The 16,350-nt window shown below is 39.3% G+C and overlaps 1 protein-coding gene across 17 annotated transcripts in view; it reads left to right on the top strand.

The window, feature by feature from the left end:
- ZMAT1 (zinc finger matrin-type 1) overlaps positions 1–16,350 on the top strand; it is a 200,532-nt gene that overhangs the window by 148,730 nt on the left and 35,452 nt on the right. For 4 of the 17 annotated variants that reach the window (XM_014729054.3, XM_023633619.2, XM_014729053.3 and 1 more), the window contains exon 1: positions 10,224–10,602. The exons of 3 other annotated variants lie outside the window; for them this stretch is intronic. In XM_014729054.3, the coding sequence (XP_014584540.1) occupies positions 10,323–10,602 (280 nt within the window). In that variant the 5' untranslated portion in view covers positions 10,224–10,322. Of the gene's footprint in view, positions 1–10,223; positions 10,855–16,350 lie in introns of those variants that run through there. 10 more of the 17 variants (XM_070256999.1, XM_070256998.1, XM_070256997.1 and 7 more) reach the window with 8 other exon arrangements.

Here is a 16,350-nt window from a genome sequence, read left to right as displayed (position 1 = left end):
ATTATTGCTAAAAGTTTATCTATAAACTCCTATTTCATTTATATCTAAATCATTTGTTCCCAATAGTGATATTTAGATTACCCGCAAAATCTTTTTGAGACATTAGACAAAATTAGTTATCATTTAAAGCTATTATTTTCCGGATACATTTCTAACAGACAATGTGAGCTTATTTGACTAGTAAACCCAGACATGCCTTTTCAATCAAACCAGCAAACTTAAATTTTCATTAACCAAAAATTAATCTATATCATGCTAACTTGAATGACATTTGGGCTAGTTCTATTTAGAAAAACTTTTTGTAAGCACTTACTTTAAGTCCATTGAACAGAGCTCTTTAGAAATTGTACCACCCGGAGGTAAAATACCACACATTCATAACATAGATATAGACACACACATACAACAGACAGATAGAACAAATATTTTCCTTAGATTTATGAGTTAGGTGTTCTCATAGCAGACTGCGGTGGAAAAACTTGTTTCCTCAGTTTTTTCCTCTTTCTTTCTTTCTTTTGGCCTTAGCAATCTGGGTTGAGATCCCCCTTTGTTAAGCAATTGCAGTCACAGCATGAAGCCAACCGGAGTTCGAGGAGAGGCTGCCCATTGGGGAACTGATCAGGCTGCTTTAGAAGCTTGATTTCTTACTTCTTTTTTAATTTTGTTTTGTTATAAAGTCCGAATAACTTCTAAGGACAGTGTAATGGGTCAGAAAATGTACTGTTTGTGAGTGTTACTCCCTATAGAAAGGTTGTAAACACTCTCTTACGTGCCTTGGTTTCTCCCTCTGGCAGTCTAAAACTGCTGTGGGGGCCAAGAGAGCAGGTGACCAGCCCATTGCGCTTCCCCGGACACGCCATAATTAATTACGGTAAACGAAAGTGGCATTCTCTATGGGACCACTACATGTCACGAAGATTGATCCTCTGATACTCCCAGTGAAGTCCTCAGTCACCTACGGACACCTTTTGGGTGGAAAAGGTGGGGAGGAGCGATGTCCCTTTCCTTTGGAGCAGAACACATTCAGTCTCTCATTTCTCTATCAAGCAGTTTGTTCAGACTTTATAAACACAATTCTTTCCAATTTTAAAGCCAGATTAAAAGGTCGGCCTGCCCCATTCACTGCAAAGTTCCTCTAGGCTCCTCTGGCCTAGGAAATTCCTCCTAGGTTCCTCTTACCTAGGGTGTGCACCTAGTCCTAAGACCTTAACCAGCTCATATAAACTCTTGGACCGTCAACTTAGAATAAGGAGGTCCAGGTTTCAGGAGAACTCACCAGGGTCACCTGAAGAATGCAGTGATCTGGGGGGCTCAATGGGCCCCTATTGGTACTGAATGCCAGTTCAGTATAGATTCCAGGTGGTCTCCAGTGGGTTTCTTTGAAATCCTGGCGTGACTACACCAAGAAATGTTGACGAAAATAATCCATAACCAATCTATAAATGAAAATTTGGGTGAGTTTATTCTGAGTCAAAATGTGAGGACCATGGCCTGGGGCCTTCCTTCCCAAATGAAGGAAGGGCACCAAATAAGTGAGGTGTACAGAGGGGTTATATACCCCCAAAGAAGATGTTTCACATATGATTGAAATGTCCCTTTTACAATACTCATGAGACTGCTCTGTCAGCCCAGCAATTGATGGACACAGCAGGGGGGCAGGTCTGTTGTCTCCAGCTGGGTGGTCACAGGAGAGCACAGTAATCAGTTCCTAGCCTAAGGAAAGATGCTTATCCTTAAGGAAATGCCAATGTGGGGGGAAGTTGCACCTTTATCTTAAGGGCCTTTGTTCTTGTCTTTGGGACATAGCAAATGCTTAAGCAGATAAACAATGTATGCTCACTGGCCATGTCAGGCCCTTTTGGAAAAAACAAAGTCAGGCCTAATTAGGTTTACACCAAATGGCTTCCTCATATACTCCAATATATCCTATTGCTTGCCATTTCTATTTGTCAGGTGGTCTGGGAAGTTTCTTGGTGGCTGAAGTGAAACTGGTCATCTCTGGTTGTAGGTGGTTCACATCCTGGCATGCACTACTTCAGTCTGCATCCAGGCCACTGTCCTAGGGTCCCTAAGTCCCTGCATACTGTGATCTCTTTGCTCTGACTGTAGGCCTTTTACATCCACTGATTCTATCAGCACCATGTGATAATATAGCCACTCAGTAAATGCAAAATTGTATTATTTGCATTCATAATAATAATGTAAGAGAGGAAAAGAGGTTGTCACTGAACATGGCTATTAATTGTAGTTTTTTTCTATACTTTTTCACAATCTATATTTAAAATAAATTGCAATAGATATTGTTTGTCATAGGTCAGTGCCATCTGATGAAGAAATACAAAATTGCAGCTTGGATATCACATAGCCAGTAGCAGGGAGTTGAGGGGGCAAGAGTGGATTTTGTGTGGTACAGGATAATCAGGCAGAACACTCAAAGACTAAGCCACGTGAAAAAACGTATTCTTTAGCCCGTCTCTCAGCTAACAAGAAAGGTGTGTGTGTGTGAAAGAGAGAGAGATCAGGAGTGTTCAGGAGCTAGAGACATACTAAGAGAATCTATGGTATTATATATTATATTATTAAAATATATATACATATACTATACATAAACACTATATATATACTATGATATATGATTGAACAAAAAATGCAGTCTTTTGTAAAAGGTGCTTATAACCTCATTTTTTCTGTCAATGATATATATATTTAACATCTTTGAATGTAAAGGAAATACATTTATACAAAATTGTTTTTCTGATTCAATTTAGAACCCCATTTATCTTACAGTTTAAAAATTTATATCAATTTCTTTTTCTGATGAGCAAATTAATATATTTAGGGCAAAAAACACTAAGCAAGGAGAAATATATCTGTGTAAGAGGAAATTTTTATGTTGCCACCTCTTATCCTGCCATATCACAAGATAAACCTACAGCATTACTTGGATGTATAGTCTTCAGATTAATGTGTGTGTGTGCATACATAACCTACATTATTTTTGTTAATGGCTACTCCCTTCAAGTAACCATTTTGTTAGTGTTAACTGTAGGCTTCTAACAGGAACTGGTTGAGGACAGTTGGCTAGGTTGTTTTGTCTACTTGATTGTTTAGTAACTCTTCTGTGGTAGATGCTTTCTAGTGAGTGTTGATATGCAATACAAAGATATTCATTTTTTGCCTACTCCCATTAGTTCATCCACATGCCTCCTCCCCAGACTTTCTTGTACTGGATATTCCAATCTTTCGCCTTCCAAGACCTGACCAACTTGGCAAGTCATTTTCCACGGCCTGTGAGTTCATTCAACCAAGGTGAATGACCAGATGCTCTCCCCACAGCTATGCACATTGGGAAGATTTACCTTTAAAATGGATGTCTTTCAGGGATACCTCTGAGGGCGGCTTAGTGCTGTAGCATTCCATTTTCAGCTTGCATGGCATACTGGGCCAACCCGTCCATGAATCAGGCTTGGTCAGTTTCTTTCCCCATCAGCTGGTCATAAAGGATCTCCCATGGCTGTTAAGTGTGATTGAGACCTGAGGTTATGATACAACAGTTTTGATCACTAGATAGCCTGAGCTGCCCCCTCCAGTAGTGCTTTTTGGACCTGCCTATGCCCAATCCCAGCCATACCACTTCCAATTTATGATGAATTGTTGCTGGGGCCACTCAAGCTTATGATTTTGTGGGTCTGACAGTATCCAGCTCATGATGGGAAATTCTAACTGTATGTTCACCTGGTGTCGAAAGTTCAGGTACTCTGTCTCTTTCAAGGCCCAATAACAAGCCAGGGCCTCTTTTTTGAAGGATGTCTAATTCTTCATTGCAGATGGCATGGCCTTGCTCCAGAACATGAGAGATTATGTTGTAAATCTCCTGTTGAGGTTTGCCATGAATTCCACATGTCATCTATTCCTTCCACATGTACCTCTAATACCATAGGGTCTATTGGGTCATATGGCCCAAGCAGCAGGGCTGCTTACACCTCAACTTGGACCTACTGCAGAGCCTTTTGCTACTTTAGGCCCCACTCAAAGTTGGTACCTTTGCATACCACTCAGTAAATGAGCCAGAATAGTATTTCCACGTTTGAATATGCTGCCTCCACAATCTGAAGAAGTCTATCAAGTTTGTAATCTGTCTTACTGGATGATGGATGGCTGCAAATGCTATGAGTTTTATGTTTTCATAGAGTTGTCCTAGTATGCCCAAGACCAGAAAACCCCTGAAAACTTCACTGACGGGAATCTGTGATGGTTTCATCTCCCACCCTCTGGAGCACATGTGTTTTACTAAGGACTCAAATGTACCTGTCAGTTCTTTCTTATCTGATCCAGTCAACAGTGGACCAAAGCAGTGTTCTGCAGAATGTCTATGTGTTCCACATCTCTTCAAACTATGTTATAACAGAATTGGGTGTAAACATATCCCTGAGATAAAGCCATAAATCAATTCTGTTGTCCAAATCATGTGATGAATTAAATGGGAAAACGATGGGTATCATTACCCCTACATCCCTTAAGCCTTTAGGGGAGGCTCAAATTTCTGTCACTCCCCACAGGATTTTGTATGTTTTTTTGTTTACTGTCTTGGCTAGAGTGGCAGCAGTTTCAGAGACTTCCACTTAGATTTCCACAGAATGACAGCCTTTTCCTCACAGGCTAAGGAACCAATGTGGAGGTTCTGCCACCTGCCATGTATATCCATTCTAATTATATATTTGTGGATTAGAGAGATTACAAGCAGATCGTTTCATGGACTCGTTAGAACAACAGTGAGCCAGACCTGGACGGATTCAGTGGAACCACAGTGCATCAGACCTGGGCTAATTCATATGCTCCCTCTCTGATAGAGGGCCATGATTATGCTTCAGGCCTTCAGGCGTCAATGTCAACTAGAACCCCATGTCCAAAAGCCTAAAAATGTGTGGGTAATTTTTCCCCAGTGTACATTTAGCTAAGTAATTGGCCATAGGTTTCTTTGATGAAGGACTCTGTGAACCATTACTATATAAACTTGCTATAGAGTTGCAAGATCCTTCCTTTTCGGGACCTGACATCTGTGCTAGAGGTTGACAAGACAAAACAGTCAGGGGAGTAGGTCTTTCGGATTGAGTGCTAAAGTGAGAGTCAGTAGGTGTGTGTCCCATAGTCAGATCCAACAGTCTTTTTAGCACCTGAAGTAGGTCACATCTTCTCTGATCATGTTCAGTACTCAATAAATGCCAACTCTTATTATTATAATGGATTAACTGTCTTGTGGTGCTTTGGAGTAGTTCTGGAATACAACACCCTATAAAAATATTCAGATGCTAACCCAAACACTTCTAGAATGGATCTATTTATTTTAAAAGAAAATCTTTCCTGAAGAAAAGACTTGTGGTGAGTAGCTCTGTTGAAGAGTAGTTCAAAGAATTGTATTTGGTCTATTCAGTACACACACACACTCACACTCACACCCCAGATATCATCAAGCTAAATTCTCAGACCCTTCTTTTAGCATAAATCTCACATTCTTTAATTGTGTTAAGTATTTTTAAAATGCCCACATGAAATATACCCTTTAGCAATAACAAAAAAAAAAAATGGCTACAGTGACATTTATTCTGACATTCTTTACATCTAGAAAATAATTATTAGCTGGGTGGTAAAATTAGTTCTAAATTTTAAAAATCTTCCAATGCACACTATTAGTTGTGTGATTACTTTTATTTAACTTCATTGTCACTTGAACGCAGAGAATAGTCTCTAGCTGAAAGAACCACTGTAGACAGGACCTAAGAGGGCAGCTGATATCTCATAAAGCAAGAGCTTCATGGTGATATAAAGAGGATGGGTAATATAAAATGTAAAAATCAGAGGTCAGGAAAGCACATAAAACAAGAGGAAATTGGTTGCTGAAATCATTCCCTGACTCCAAACTCCACTGGGTGAGTAAGTGCTCAATACCTAAATGTGTTCTTCCATTAACCAATCATAGAAGATAAACTTAGGTTATGAAAAAATATTTCCCTATAATTCTCAAACACTGAGAAGTTTCTTGAACTTTCTAGATGTTTATGTAGCATAGGAAGCATTAAGAGTGACTCTGAAAGAGATCTGGATGCTAAATCACATGGTAGGATGTTCCCTTCAGACCATCTGTAGGCTGACAAGAAAGGTCTGTGTGTGTGTGTGTGTGTGTGTGTTTGTGTGATGGGGGTGGTGAGCAGAGAACAAGAATGAGAATATATGAAGGTATATACTTTGAGACAAATACATTAGGCATACACAGATATATTTTCTGCATATACTTCTATAACATCAATTCCCAATCAGATACATCCTATGCCACTATAAGTTTATTTATAATTATTACTGCTTAAACAATGGAGAAATATATGAATTATATTATATTTTCATCTTAACCCTGATTAACCACGAGCTATCTACTCTTGTGTCTTTCTTATTTGTATATCTCAATGTGTCTATTTGTTTTCTTTAATTTTAGTATTGTTGAACAACTTTGGATTTTTCTTGTTTTGAAGAAGATTAGCCCTGAGCTAACATCTGCTGCCAATCCTCCTCTTTTTGCTGAGGAAGACTGGCCCTGAACTAACATCCATGCCCATCTTCCTCTACTTTATATGTAGGCCATATGCCACAGCATGGCTTGCCAAGCAGTGCCATGTCCGCACCCGGGATCCAAACTGGTGAACCCTGGGCCACAGAAGTGAAACGTGCAAACTTAACTGCTGCGCCACCAGGCTGGCTCAACTTTGGATGTTTGATTGCCATTGTTTTTCACCTTTGATTTATTTGTGATAAAATTGAACATCATTGTTCTACTTAGTCAGATTCATTTTTATGTCAATCATATTAGTGACATGCCACTAAATTACGTTCTAATTATTTCTTCTATTTTATGATGCATTTAAATGTGTTGTGTTTGGTGATAATGAATTTTTCATTTCCCATATTATTCCAAACAAAGCATATTATGTCTGACTGTAAAAATAATGAAAGGATCACTGGTATGCTTTGTTTATTTACTGATTGCTCAGATATGCAAAAATATGCTCCCTTTTTTCTTTTTGACACCTCTGACCTCCATTTTAGACCCACTTCCACACTCCTTCCACTCCCATCTCCTTTCTATGATTTGGGGAGTCAGTAGCTAAAACTCATTTCAGCCAATATAGTTCACTCCCTGTGGTCCAGTGATGTAAACAGACTGTTTCAGTTGCTAAATTATAAACCACGGAAAAGTTAGTTATAACCATGAGGCTGAGTTTGCATTCTTTAAATGGGATTAATGAGCCCAACATAACATCACTTTGTAAGAAGACTGGGAAATTATGGGAAGCATCTAGCCCATAGGAGGCTTTCATCAATTGTTACTCTGCCACATTCCACTTCCTCTCTCCTGTGAAAGAAATTATTTTGGCATTCGCTTAATAGCATTACTGTCATAGAGAGCAACGATAAGTATAAGAGGAAGAAAGGAAAGTATGTGCTTATTGTCAGTCTATGACTGCGACTTGGTGGCATTTTTTGGCATGTCACCAAATGGAGTTGGGGAACATGGAGAAAATTAACTGATTACTTTCTTTGGTTTCATGCATTATCCTCTCCCCACTTTTTACTGTTTTACTGAACAGCAGACACATAATTTTCCATGGAGCCTAAGAAGAAAGAAGTAATTCCATAATTTAATAAATATTTGGTGACTGCTAGGGTCCAAAGACAGGAAATTGTAACTGCCACACAAAGATCAGGGGGCTATGTAAAACCACTGCTTACAGGTCCTCCAAAGCCTTTGGGTGCAAGGCTTGCAGAAAGCTGAGGCCACTGCAAAAACTCATGTTTTATATCTGTTGGAGTCCATGTAAAGAATGGCTTTTATTTCTATTCTATTTAAATTGTGATACATGTGTATATCATTGGTGGGACCTAAACCATATTCAGAATCCTGCTGGCCAAGAAGTCTGAGAAATGTAATTCATAGGCTTCCAGCTTCAGAACATGGGAGAGAGCATGGAAGGGGGTGGAAAGACTTCCCAGTGCTAGCTGATAATATCTGGAAAAGTCCCCTGAGTTTTATTCCTCTAACCTTTCTGATTATTTAAAATACTTGAGTCTCTATATTAAATCTTTTCTGTTTGAAATACCTAGTGCAGTTCCTCTTTTGCTGACTGAATCCTGAGTGATGCATAATCCCCAGAGAGTCTGATTGAATAGTTCTTACACAAGTGGACTGTGATTCATATTTTGAGAAACAATGCTTTTGAGGGATTCCCCCTCCCACATTGAAAGGAATAAAATTGAAGGGAATGAAATTACATTGAAAGGAATAAAATTACAAATACCTACTGGCTATTTCAGTGGAATTTTTCTTGTGCATGACCTATCCAGTAATTTCTTTGATGAGTAAATGTTGTACTTACAGAGGGACGGGATAGAAGATTAGAGAAACCACCCAATAACTCAGGAAATCTTAGATAAATTACTGAACCACAAAAACAACATCAAGTTATGTTCATAAGAGCCCAGCACTCTAAGTCTCTGAATTTACTATTCAGCTCCAGCCAGTTGTTGCCAGTCAGGAACACACAGTCAATACTGCCAAATCTTCAAATGCTTTTAAGAGACTTTTTTTTCCCCATGAAATGCCCCTTTAAAATGTTGACAAGAAAGTAAATAAACAATTGTGCAGTTAAAACATATGTGTGGGCCAGACCTAGGGACTTAGGGACCTAGGCCTAGGGACCACTGGTTTGTGACATTTGTCCTAGGACTCTACCATGCTGGAGCATGAGGAGTCAAAAATAAAACAAACTGTCTTTTGTCTCAAAATGGTCCCGTGCTATTAAGAAGAGAGGCACACAATACAAATATGCTCAAGATATAGGTGTAGCACAGATGGGGGTAGAATTAAGTCTAAGCAGAGACAGAGGAGGTTATCTCGAGGAAGTGATGTATTATCTGGGTTTCAAGAGATGTATAGGGGTCCATTAGGCAGGTGCCTAATGTGGAGAAAGGGGCATTTCAGGAAGAGGGAACAACATATACAATAACACTGCATCATGAAATAATATTTTTCAGAGGAATCTGTAAGAAGATTTAATATTGCTGAATCATAAAGTAAAAACAGAGTGGCGAGGTGGGGGCAATGGAAGAGGATGAGATCAAGGAAGTGAGAGGGGACGCTAGTAGTGTGAAGATGTGCCCTTTGACTATCCAATAAGCAATAGGGAGCCAGTGATATATGGCAGCAATATGGAAGTAGATTGGAGGGATTCAGATCAGAGGAAAGGAGATGAGTGAGACAGATGCTATAGTTCCAACAAGAGATGATGAGGACTTGAAATAGGGCAACAGAAGTGACTGGAAATGAGAGCATACCCAAGAGAAACTTTTGCACAGATGCTCCAGGACACATGTCCATCAACAGGGAAATGGATGGGATACTGTACGGCATTGACAGTGAATGAATTACAGCTACCTGGATGAATCTTAGAAACAAAACTTTTAGTGAAAGAAACAACTCCCAAAATGCTACCTAGAAAAAGATACGAACTTTGTGAAATTGGAAAACAATCAAAACTAAACAACATTGTTTAGGCATACATCTATGCGATAAGCATATATGAAAAAAAAGCATGGAAATAATAAATATAAATCAAGATACTGGTTTATTTGGGAGGGAAGCTGGGGAAAAGATGGTGAGGAGATTTAAATTATCAGTGATATTCTAGTTTTTCGGTTGGGTACCAGATTTACAGGTTTTTATTATAACTTAGATGGGTAGATTGATAGATAGGCAATCATTTACGGCTGCAATGAAAATATGTTACGACCAAGGCTTCTGCTTATTTCTGTCCTCTCTCCTGAGGGTTATAAGAAAGACAGGAGAAGATACATTTTAAAGATATTTTGGAGGCAGAATCAATTGGTTTCCAGTCATTTTTTTCCTAAAATTGGTTTTAGATTAGCTCCTCCTAGGGAAAGAGCCTCTCCACTGTGTGGGGCCCACGTGCTTTTACATCCCGCGCTTTTTACCCTTTGCCCTCGGCCATCATCGCTCCCCCTGGAAAGACAAGCTGGTGACGCCAAGCAGTGGGAGTAGGGGAGGGGCCGCCCGAGGGCCTAAAGCGTTCCTATTGGTGGAGAGAAGGAGCGAGAACGAGACTTGAGCTGAAGCCAGGAAGAGGGGCGAAAGGGGTGGAGCTACGCGGGGCGGGGCTAGGCAGGGCGTGGCCAATCGGGGCGGGGCCAGTCAGGGGCTGGGCTAAAGGAGCTCAACGGGAGCGAGGCGCGAGTGCGATTGTCCGCGTCTCGCTGCGATGGCGGCGGCGCGGAGCACAGTCGGGCCGTTGGCGGCAGAGTCTTCCCCTCAGGAAGCTACCGTCTCTGCCGCCTCCTTCTTCTCCTACACCGCCTGCGCGGCGGCGGCGGCGGCGGCGGCAGTGATTGTGCCTGCCTCCTCCGCCACCTCCACCCCTGCCTGCCTGCCTGCCAGTGGCTGTGGCGACGGCGGCGGCGGCTTTGGAGGCTCCACTATGGCGGCGGCGGGGAGGGGGGGCAGTAGTTTTAAAGTAGACACCCGCCCTTGCCTCAGAGAAGGTGAGTTCCCGTCCCGGGGTGTGGGGGCGGCCCCATCTCCTTCGCTGCCTCTCTTCGGCCCGTCCAAGATCGGACTGGGCGCGGTTCGCCACCGCCCCACCCCCCACCTGCTGTGGCGCAGTAAAGGCCAAGCTCGCCCCGCCCCGCCGTATTAGCCCCGAAGTGTGTAAGACGACCGAAGCAGAGAGGGGCTTCCCTACTTCTCCCCCGCCCCCCGAAAAGGATGGGAGCCCCCAGGAAAAGGAACTGCAGGTATTCACAAGGCAGGAGTTTGAAGGGAAAAAAAAAATTACCACATAATTTCTCTCCCAGCCAGGGCGCCTTAGAAAGCTCTAGGAAGCTGAGGTGTGATTTGGTAAAAGAGGAGGCAAGGGAGAAGTACCGTGGAACTAGGAAGTCAGGAGAAGCGAAGGGGGACTGATGGAGAAAGGGGGCAGAGATCAAAAGAAAAGGCCAAAGAAATGAGAGGGAGGAAACCCCTTTTGGTGAAATTAAGCATCCTGCAGCGTAGAAACTTGCAGTAGGGTATTTGAGAGACAAGGTTAGGAATTTGCGGAGGTTAGAGTGTATACTTGAGCTTTAAAGTAGGTGTTGAATTTTAGGATCCAGTGGAGGGTCTAGTTTAGGGTCTAGTGGAGAGGCTTGTACTGAGGGAAGAAAAGAAGAGAGTGGCAGAAGCAGATTTCAGGAATCACTTTGGAGAGTTTTTCTTTGGCTATCTGAGGGTGTGACCTTGTAAAGCAAGGTTTATGGGCCCATTTTTAAGGTGATTTTGGTTTTAATAAGTGCTGTTGTACCTACCAACACATATTACTCCTAACATAAAGAGGTATTTCTTGACTATTTCAGTGTAAGTGGTATTTTAGTACACACAAAGTACTGTATACTTGTAAGCAGCCTACTAATACCAAACTGTAAAATTTGCCATTGAAATGTGATTTAAAGCAGTTTTGGAAATGCTTCTTAAGTGGTTGAGACCGATTCCATTGCCGAAGATCTCAGTAAAGCATTTTGCCATCATAAATTTCATAATTAATTTCCAGTATTTGCTGTGTTCCTTATGTTGCTAACTTGCCTCCAAAGTGAAAGATCGAGGACGCCAAAATAGAGTGGAATAATTTAATTTCCTTTTTCTTAGGAGGACACACCATTAAAATTACCCCATAAAAATGAGTTTCTCTTCACATTTTTAAACGATATATCCTATAACCTTTCACACCTTTCACTTTGGAGGAATGGTGAAACAGTGAAAAAAATCCCTTGTAATATTTGTCATAGGCACATTACATAAATGCCAATTACTAAATAAGAAAGTTAGAAATACACTATAATATGGTGATTTTTTAATTTATTAACTGTCTTACTGAAGGCAGCCTTTGAAAGACTCTATTTAGTGTCTTCAGTCAGCCTGGATTTGTACAGTTGTTCTGGGATGAAAATATGACATCTGGATTTTTTGTTTTTATACCAAACTTACTGTCTATAACCAGCAAGAAGGAGAGAACAGTTTTATAGGTGGTCAAGATCACAATTCATCTTGGTTCTCATGGCCTTTTCACAGTAAGGTTTAGGAGCAGTATCTCATGGAAAAAACGGCTTTTTGCCTGGCTCTGTGACTGGCTTGGTTGCGGTGTCTTTGAATATATGCAGATATTAACAGCTGTAAGAGAGATAAATTTATAAAGTAGCAGAAATACCCTGTCTGTGCTATTGCTAGGTGGTAAAATGAGGACAGCCCTAGCGTAGGAATCTGGTGCAGTGAACCTAGGTTCTGTTGTTAGTTTATCCACTAGATTTTGTGACCCTGAACAGGTCCCAGGCTTCCTGGATTTGGGTTTTGACGTTTCTGAAATAGAAGTATTGGACTAGTGAAACTTCGAGGTTGATTTCAGATCTGGAAGTATGAACCATGATTTTGCAGTTCTGCATCGATCTTCTGTCAATGGCATTCCCATGGCTGTGCACTAGAACAGTGATTCATAAGCCATTAGAAACCTTGACTCATAGTTACTACCTGACATTCAGTGAGTAGTGAAATCTGTGTTGTTAATGTTGAGACAATTTACTAGGATATGAAAAATCAAACATAATTGCTACCTAAAAATTACCTCTTACCATTCATTTTAGGTAAATATTCTTCGATAACTATTCATTCCATACCAAAACTCTCTTACCTTTTCACTTAACAAATGATGAATATTTGTTATTGTCCGAAACACTATTAGGTCTCAAAATACTTTTGTTTAGATACTTACAAAGGCTGTAAGTAGTTGTCAGTTATGATAGTGGATAAAGGATTGAAGAGAGAAAAATGTTGCTCAGTGGTATGCCAGTATCTTTTGCTTGTTTGTTTTTTAAGTTCTAGTTGGAAGATTGCTCAGAAAGGTGGCAAAGAATTGTCAATATTCCAATTATTACAAGTCTGCTCCAGATAGAACCATTAAAAGTGGTTTGATAAAGCATTTGCTGATCCATTTTCACCTTTGGCTAAAACCCTGAGGATCTCATCTGTCATGAGGTTGGTAATAAGCAAATGTCAGTGGAGATTAGAAATTGCCAAGCAGGGAAGATTAGAGGCTTTCAAAGGTTACCAATGGGAAATTAGGCAATCAACTTAAAAACAAAACAACAAACAAAAGAAATACTAAGTGAACAAACATATGAAAAGACACATACCTACCCAGAATTCATGGTAAGGGCAGTCATGAAATTCTGTAGGACACTTCATATTTGATTTAGTGAAGTTTTTCAAAAATGTTTAATGGCTCAAAAATGCGTTTTCACCCAGCATTGATGTTCCAATAGTAAAAAATCAAAACAAAAACCCTTTTATTTACCTCTTCCTTTTAGGAAAAATAAATTATTAAATGATTCTGTTTTAGATTGGAGAACATTCTGCATTTTCATTTGGTTAATAATCCATTTGCATAGTGATTACCTAACAAGGCTTTCCTTTGTCTCCATCTCATTCAGTAAAGTTTCAAGTCCACCATAAGAAAACCTAGTTAATAGCCTTTCCTTCATTTATTTGGGAATCATTTATTGAACACCTGTATATGTGTGTGCCAGGCACTGTGCTCAGTGCTGAGGATATACAGAAGAATTAGACACAGCTATATTAAAGAGCTCAATAGTAGTGCTTGATAGTACATTATAAAATGAATAAATAAAATAATTTGGGAAAATGCAGTTTTAAATATAATTAGATTCCTAGACTATTGGGATTGTTCTATTGTTTATTACAAAGCTGTATTCTGCCCATGCTGTCTTATATACTATAGGCACACTAAAACATTATGTTGTAAATCTCATGTTGGCATCTAGGAAGAAAAATTAACAAACTGTTAGAATTAATTTTTAATTGTCTGCATTTGGCAGGGTGGGGATGTCTGGAGAGAGATTAATGACCATTTGTTAATTTCTGACCCTCTGTCCTTAGGTGTCAATATGTGAAAATACTGACTAAGCATGTCCACTACTATATTCAATACATATCTGTTAGGATGTGAACTTTGATTCTTTTCCTCCTGAAACCAGTCTTACAGATCTATTCACATTTATTAACTTGTTGGAATGAATGGCATGATAACTTTCTAATGTAAAGTAGTTGTCATGAGACCAAGTAAATTAATGGATTTATACAAGACTTGAATTCAGTTTCTAATTTCACAAGCATGACTCCTGAGCTAGCTAGCCACAGAGTGCTCATAATTATGAAGGTCAAGGACTTAATTTAAATAAAGAAAAAGTAAATATTAAACATGCAACTAGTACTCTCAATTATTTTGCTAATTTCATTGTATTTTGTAATTGTTAATATGCCATGGGAATATGGCATTTGATTTGATTGTGATAATCTGTGTAATATTGCCTAAACTTGCCTAACTCATAGATAATGTACTAATCTTATAGCCTGAGAAAGTAAGGATACTAGATAGCATTATAGCTGTGAGTGCTCATAATGCTAACAGGTACAGATCTGCATTTCTGGCACAGTTAATGTCTCTGAAAACCCCTTAAATGGAGTGTAACCATTAGGGGAAAAAGAGAGTTAAATGCCTTGGCAAAGTTAACACAGTCAGTTCCCAAGTCTCCTATAGCTTAGTTTGAGCTCTGCTCATTCTTTCCTAAGATTATAATGGTGTTAAAAGATTGCAAAGGTCAAGGCAGCTATTTGAAAAAGATCTTTTCTAATCAAGAATGTTTGAGCAAGGTTATCTCTAAAGGTGTAATCATGGAGAATATAGCACATATGCTCTTTGCAGAATTAACATGATTATTTCTCAGATTTCTTAATGCCCAATTTCAAATCTGTGACTAAGAAAGACATTTATGTTTACAATATTGCAGCCAACCCTTCTGAGGTTTGCTCTATTCTTGTCACTTTATTAAAATAGGATATGCAAAGATTTCTTTACAGTGCTAGTTTTTTTTTGCATCAAAATCAGTTGGACTATGAAATTCCCACTTCAGTAAATCATTAAAGCAGTTAATAGCTAGTCCTTGCCGTAAAGATCTGATGGGTTGTCTTGAAGAGAAAATTTGTTGTTTTGTACAACCAAATCTAATTGTCGTGTAACAAATGCAAGTAAGATTCATTTTATTAAATATAGCCAGTTATATATAGAGTCATCTAATTTGAATAAGCTTCAATTTCTTATCAGGGTAACCAAAAAACATTTAATTTGAGTGAACAGAGAAGGTTCTCTTACCTAGAAGAGATGTGATAATCTTCTGGTTCTTTTCCTCAGAGATCTTGTATAGCTTTTAATTCCACTAGTGAGAGTGGACCAAGTTGTAGGCATAAATTCATTATTGTTTTCTGACTCAAGACATGAATGTTATTCTTTTGTCACAAAAATCTATTTTATCCTAAATTGTCTGGTGTTATCTAGTAGTAGTAGAATAAAATTCAAATATTATAATTTGAATTTCACATTCAATTGCATTTTTGGATACAGAAGTTAATGGTATTTTACTTTAGCATAGTAATACAGCTATTTGGAGTAGGCATAATCGAACAAAGGTCCCTAAAAAAGTGAGTTTCTGACAAGTGAATCCTCTTTGTTTTTATATCATCAAAAGCACATAGTCTGATACAAGCTGAATTGCATATTTTTATATCAACATAGGGGATTTTAGTAATGCCCAAGTCCATAGAATGTGAGTTATTAGTACTCATATTTGTATTCCACTAACTTAAGAATATCCCTCTGCTGTTAGTAATGTCTCTCCCCAGACTCCTGGAATTTTTTCATGGCCCAAATCCACCTGAATCTAGAATCATATCTTTTAAATTTTATCTTCCCTTGTCTTTCATTTCCTATAACCTCTCTGGGCCTTAGCTTCCTCATTTTGAAGTGAAGACATTAGACTAAATCATTTATAATCTAGAGGCAGTTTTGCCCCACAAGGGACATGTGGCAATGTCTGGACCTATTTTTGGTTGTCATGACTGGGGAATGTTACCAACTTCTAGTTAGTATGTAGGCCAGGAATGCTGCTAAATATCCTACAATGCATAGAGCAGCCCCTCACAACAATGAATTATCTGGCCCAAAGAGACAATAGTGCCAAGATTGAGATACCCTGAACTAGATCTCTAAAACTAGTCTGATTTGAAATAAAATGATTATAAATAGTATTAAGTAAAAACATCTGGGGCTGGCCCAGTGGTATAGTGGTTAAGTTTGCACACTCTGCTGTCCCAGGTTCAAATCCTAGGCGTGGACCTACACACTGCTCATC

Source organism: Equus caballus, chromosome X (genome assembly GCF_041296265.1).
Source record: "Equus caballus isolate H_3958 breed thoroughbred chromosome X, TB-T2T, whole genome shotgun sequence".
NCBI lineage: Eukaryota > Metazoa > Chordata > Mammalia > Perissodactyla > Equidae > Equus > Equus caballus.
The sequence above is the reverse complement of the archived record's forward strand: the minus strand, read 5'-3'. Positions and strand labels throughout refer to the sequence as shown.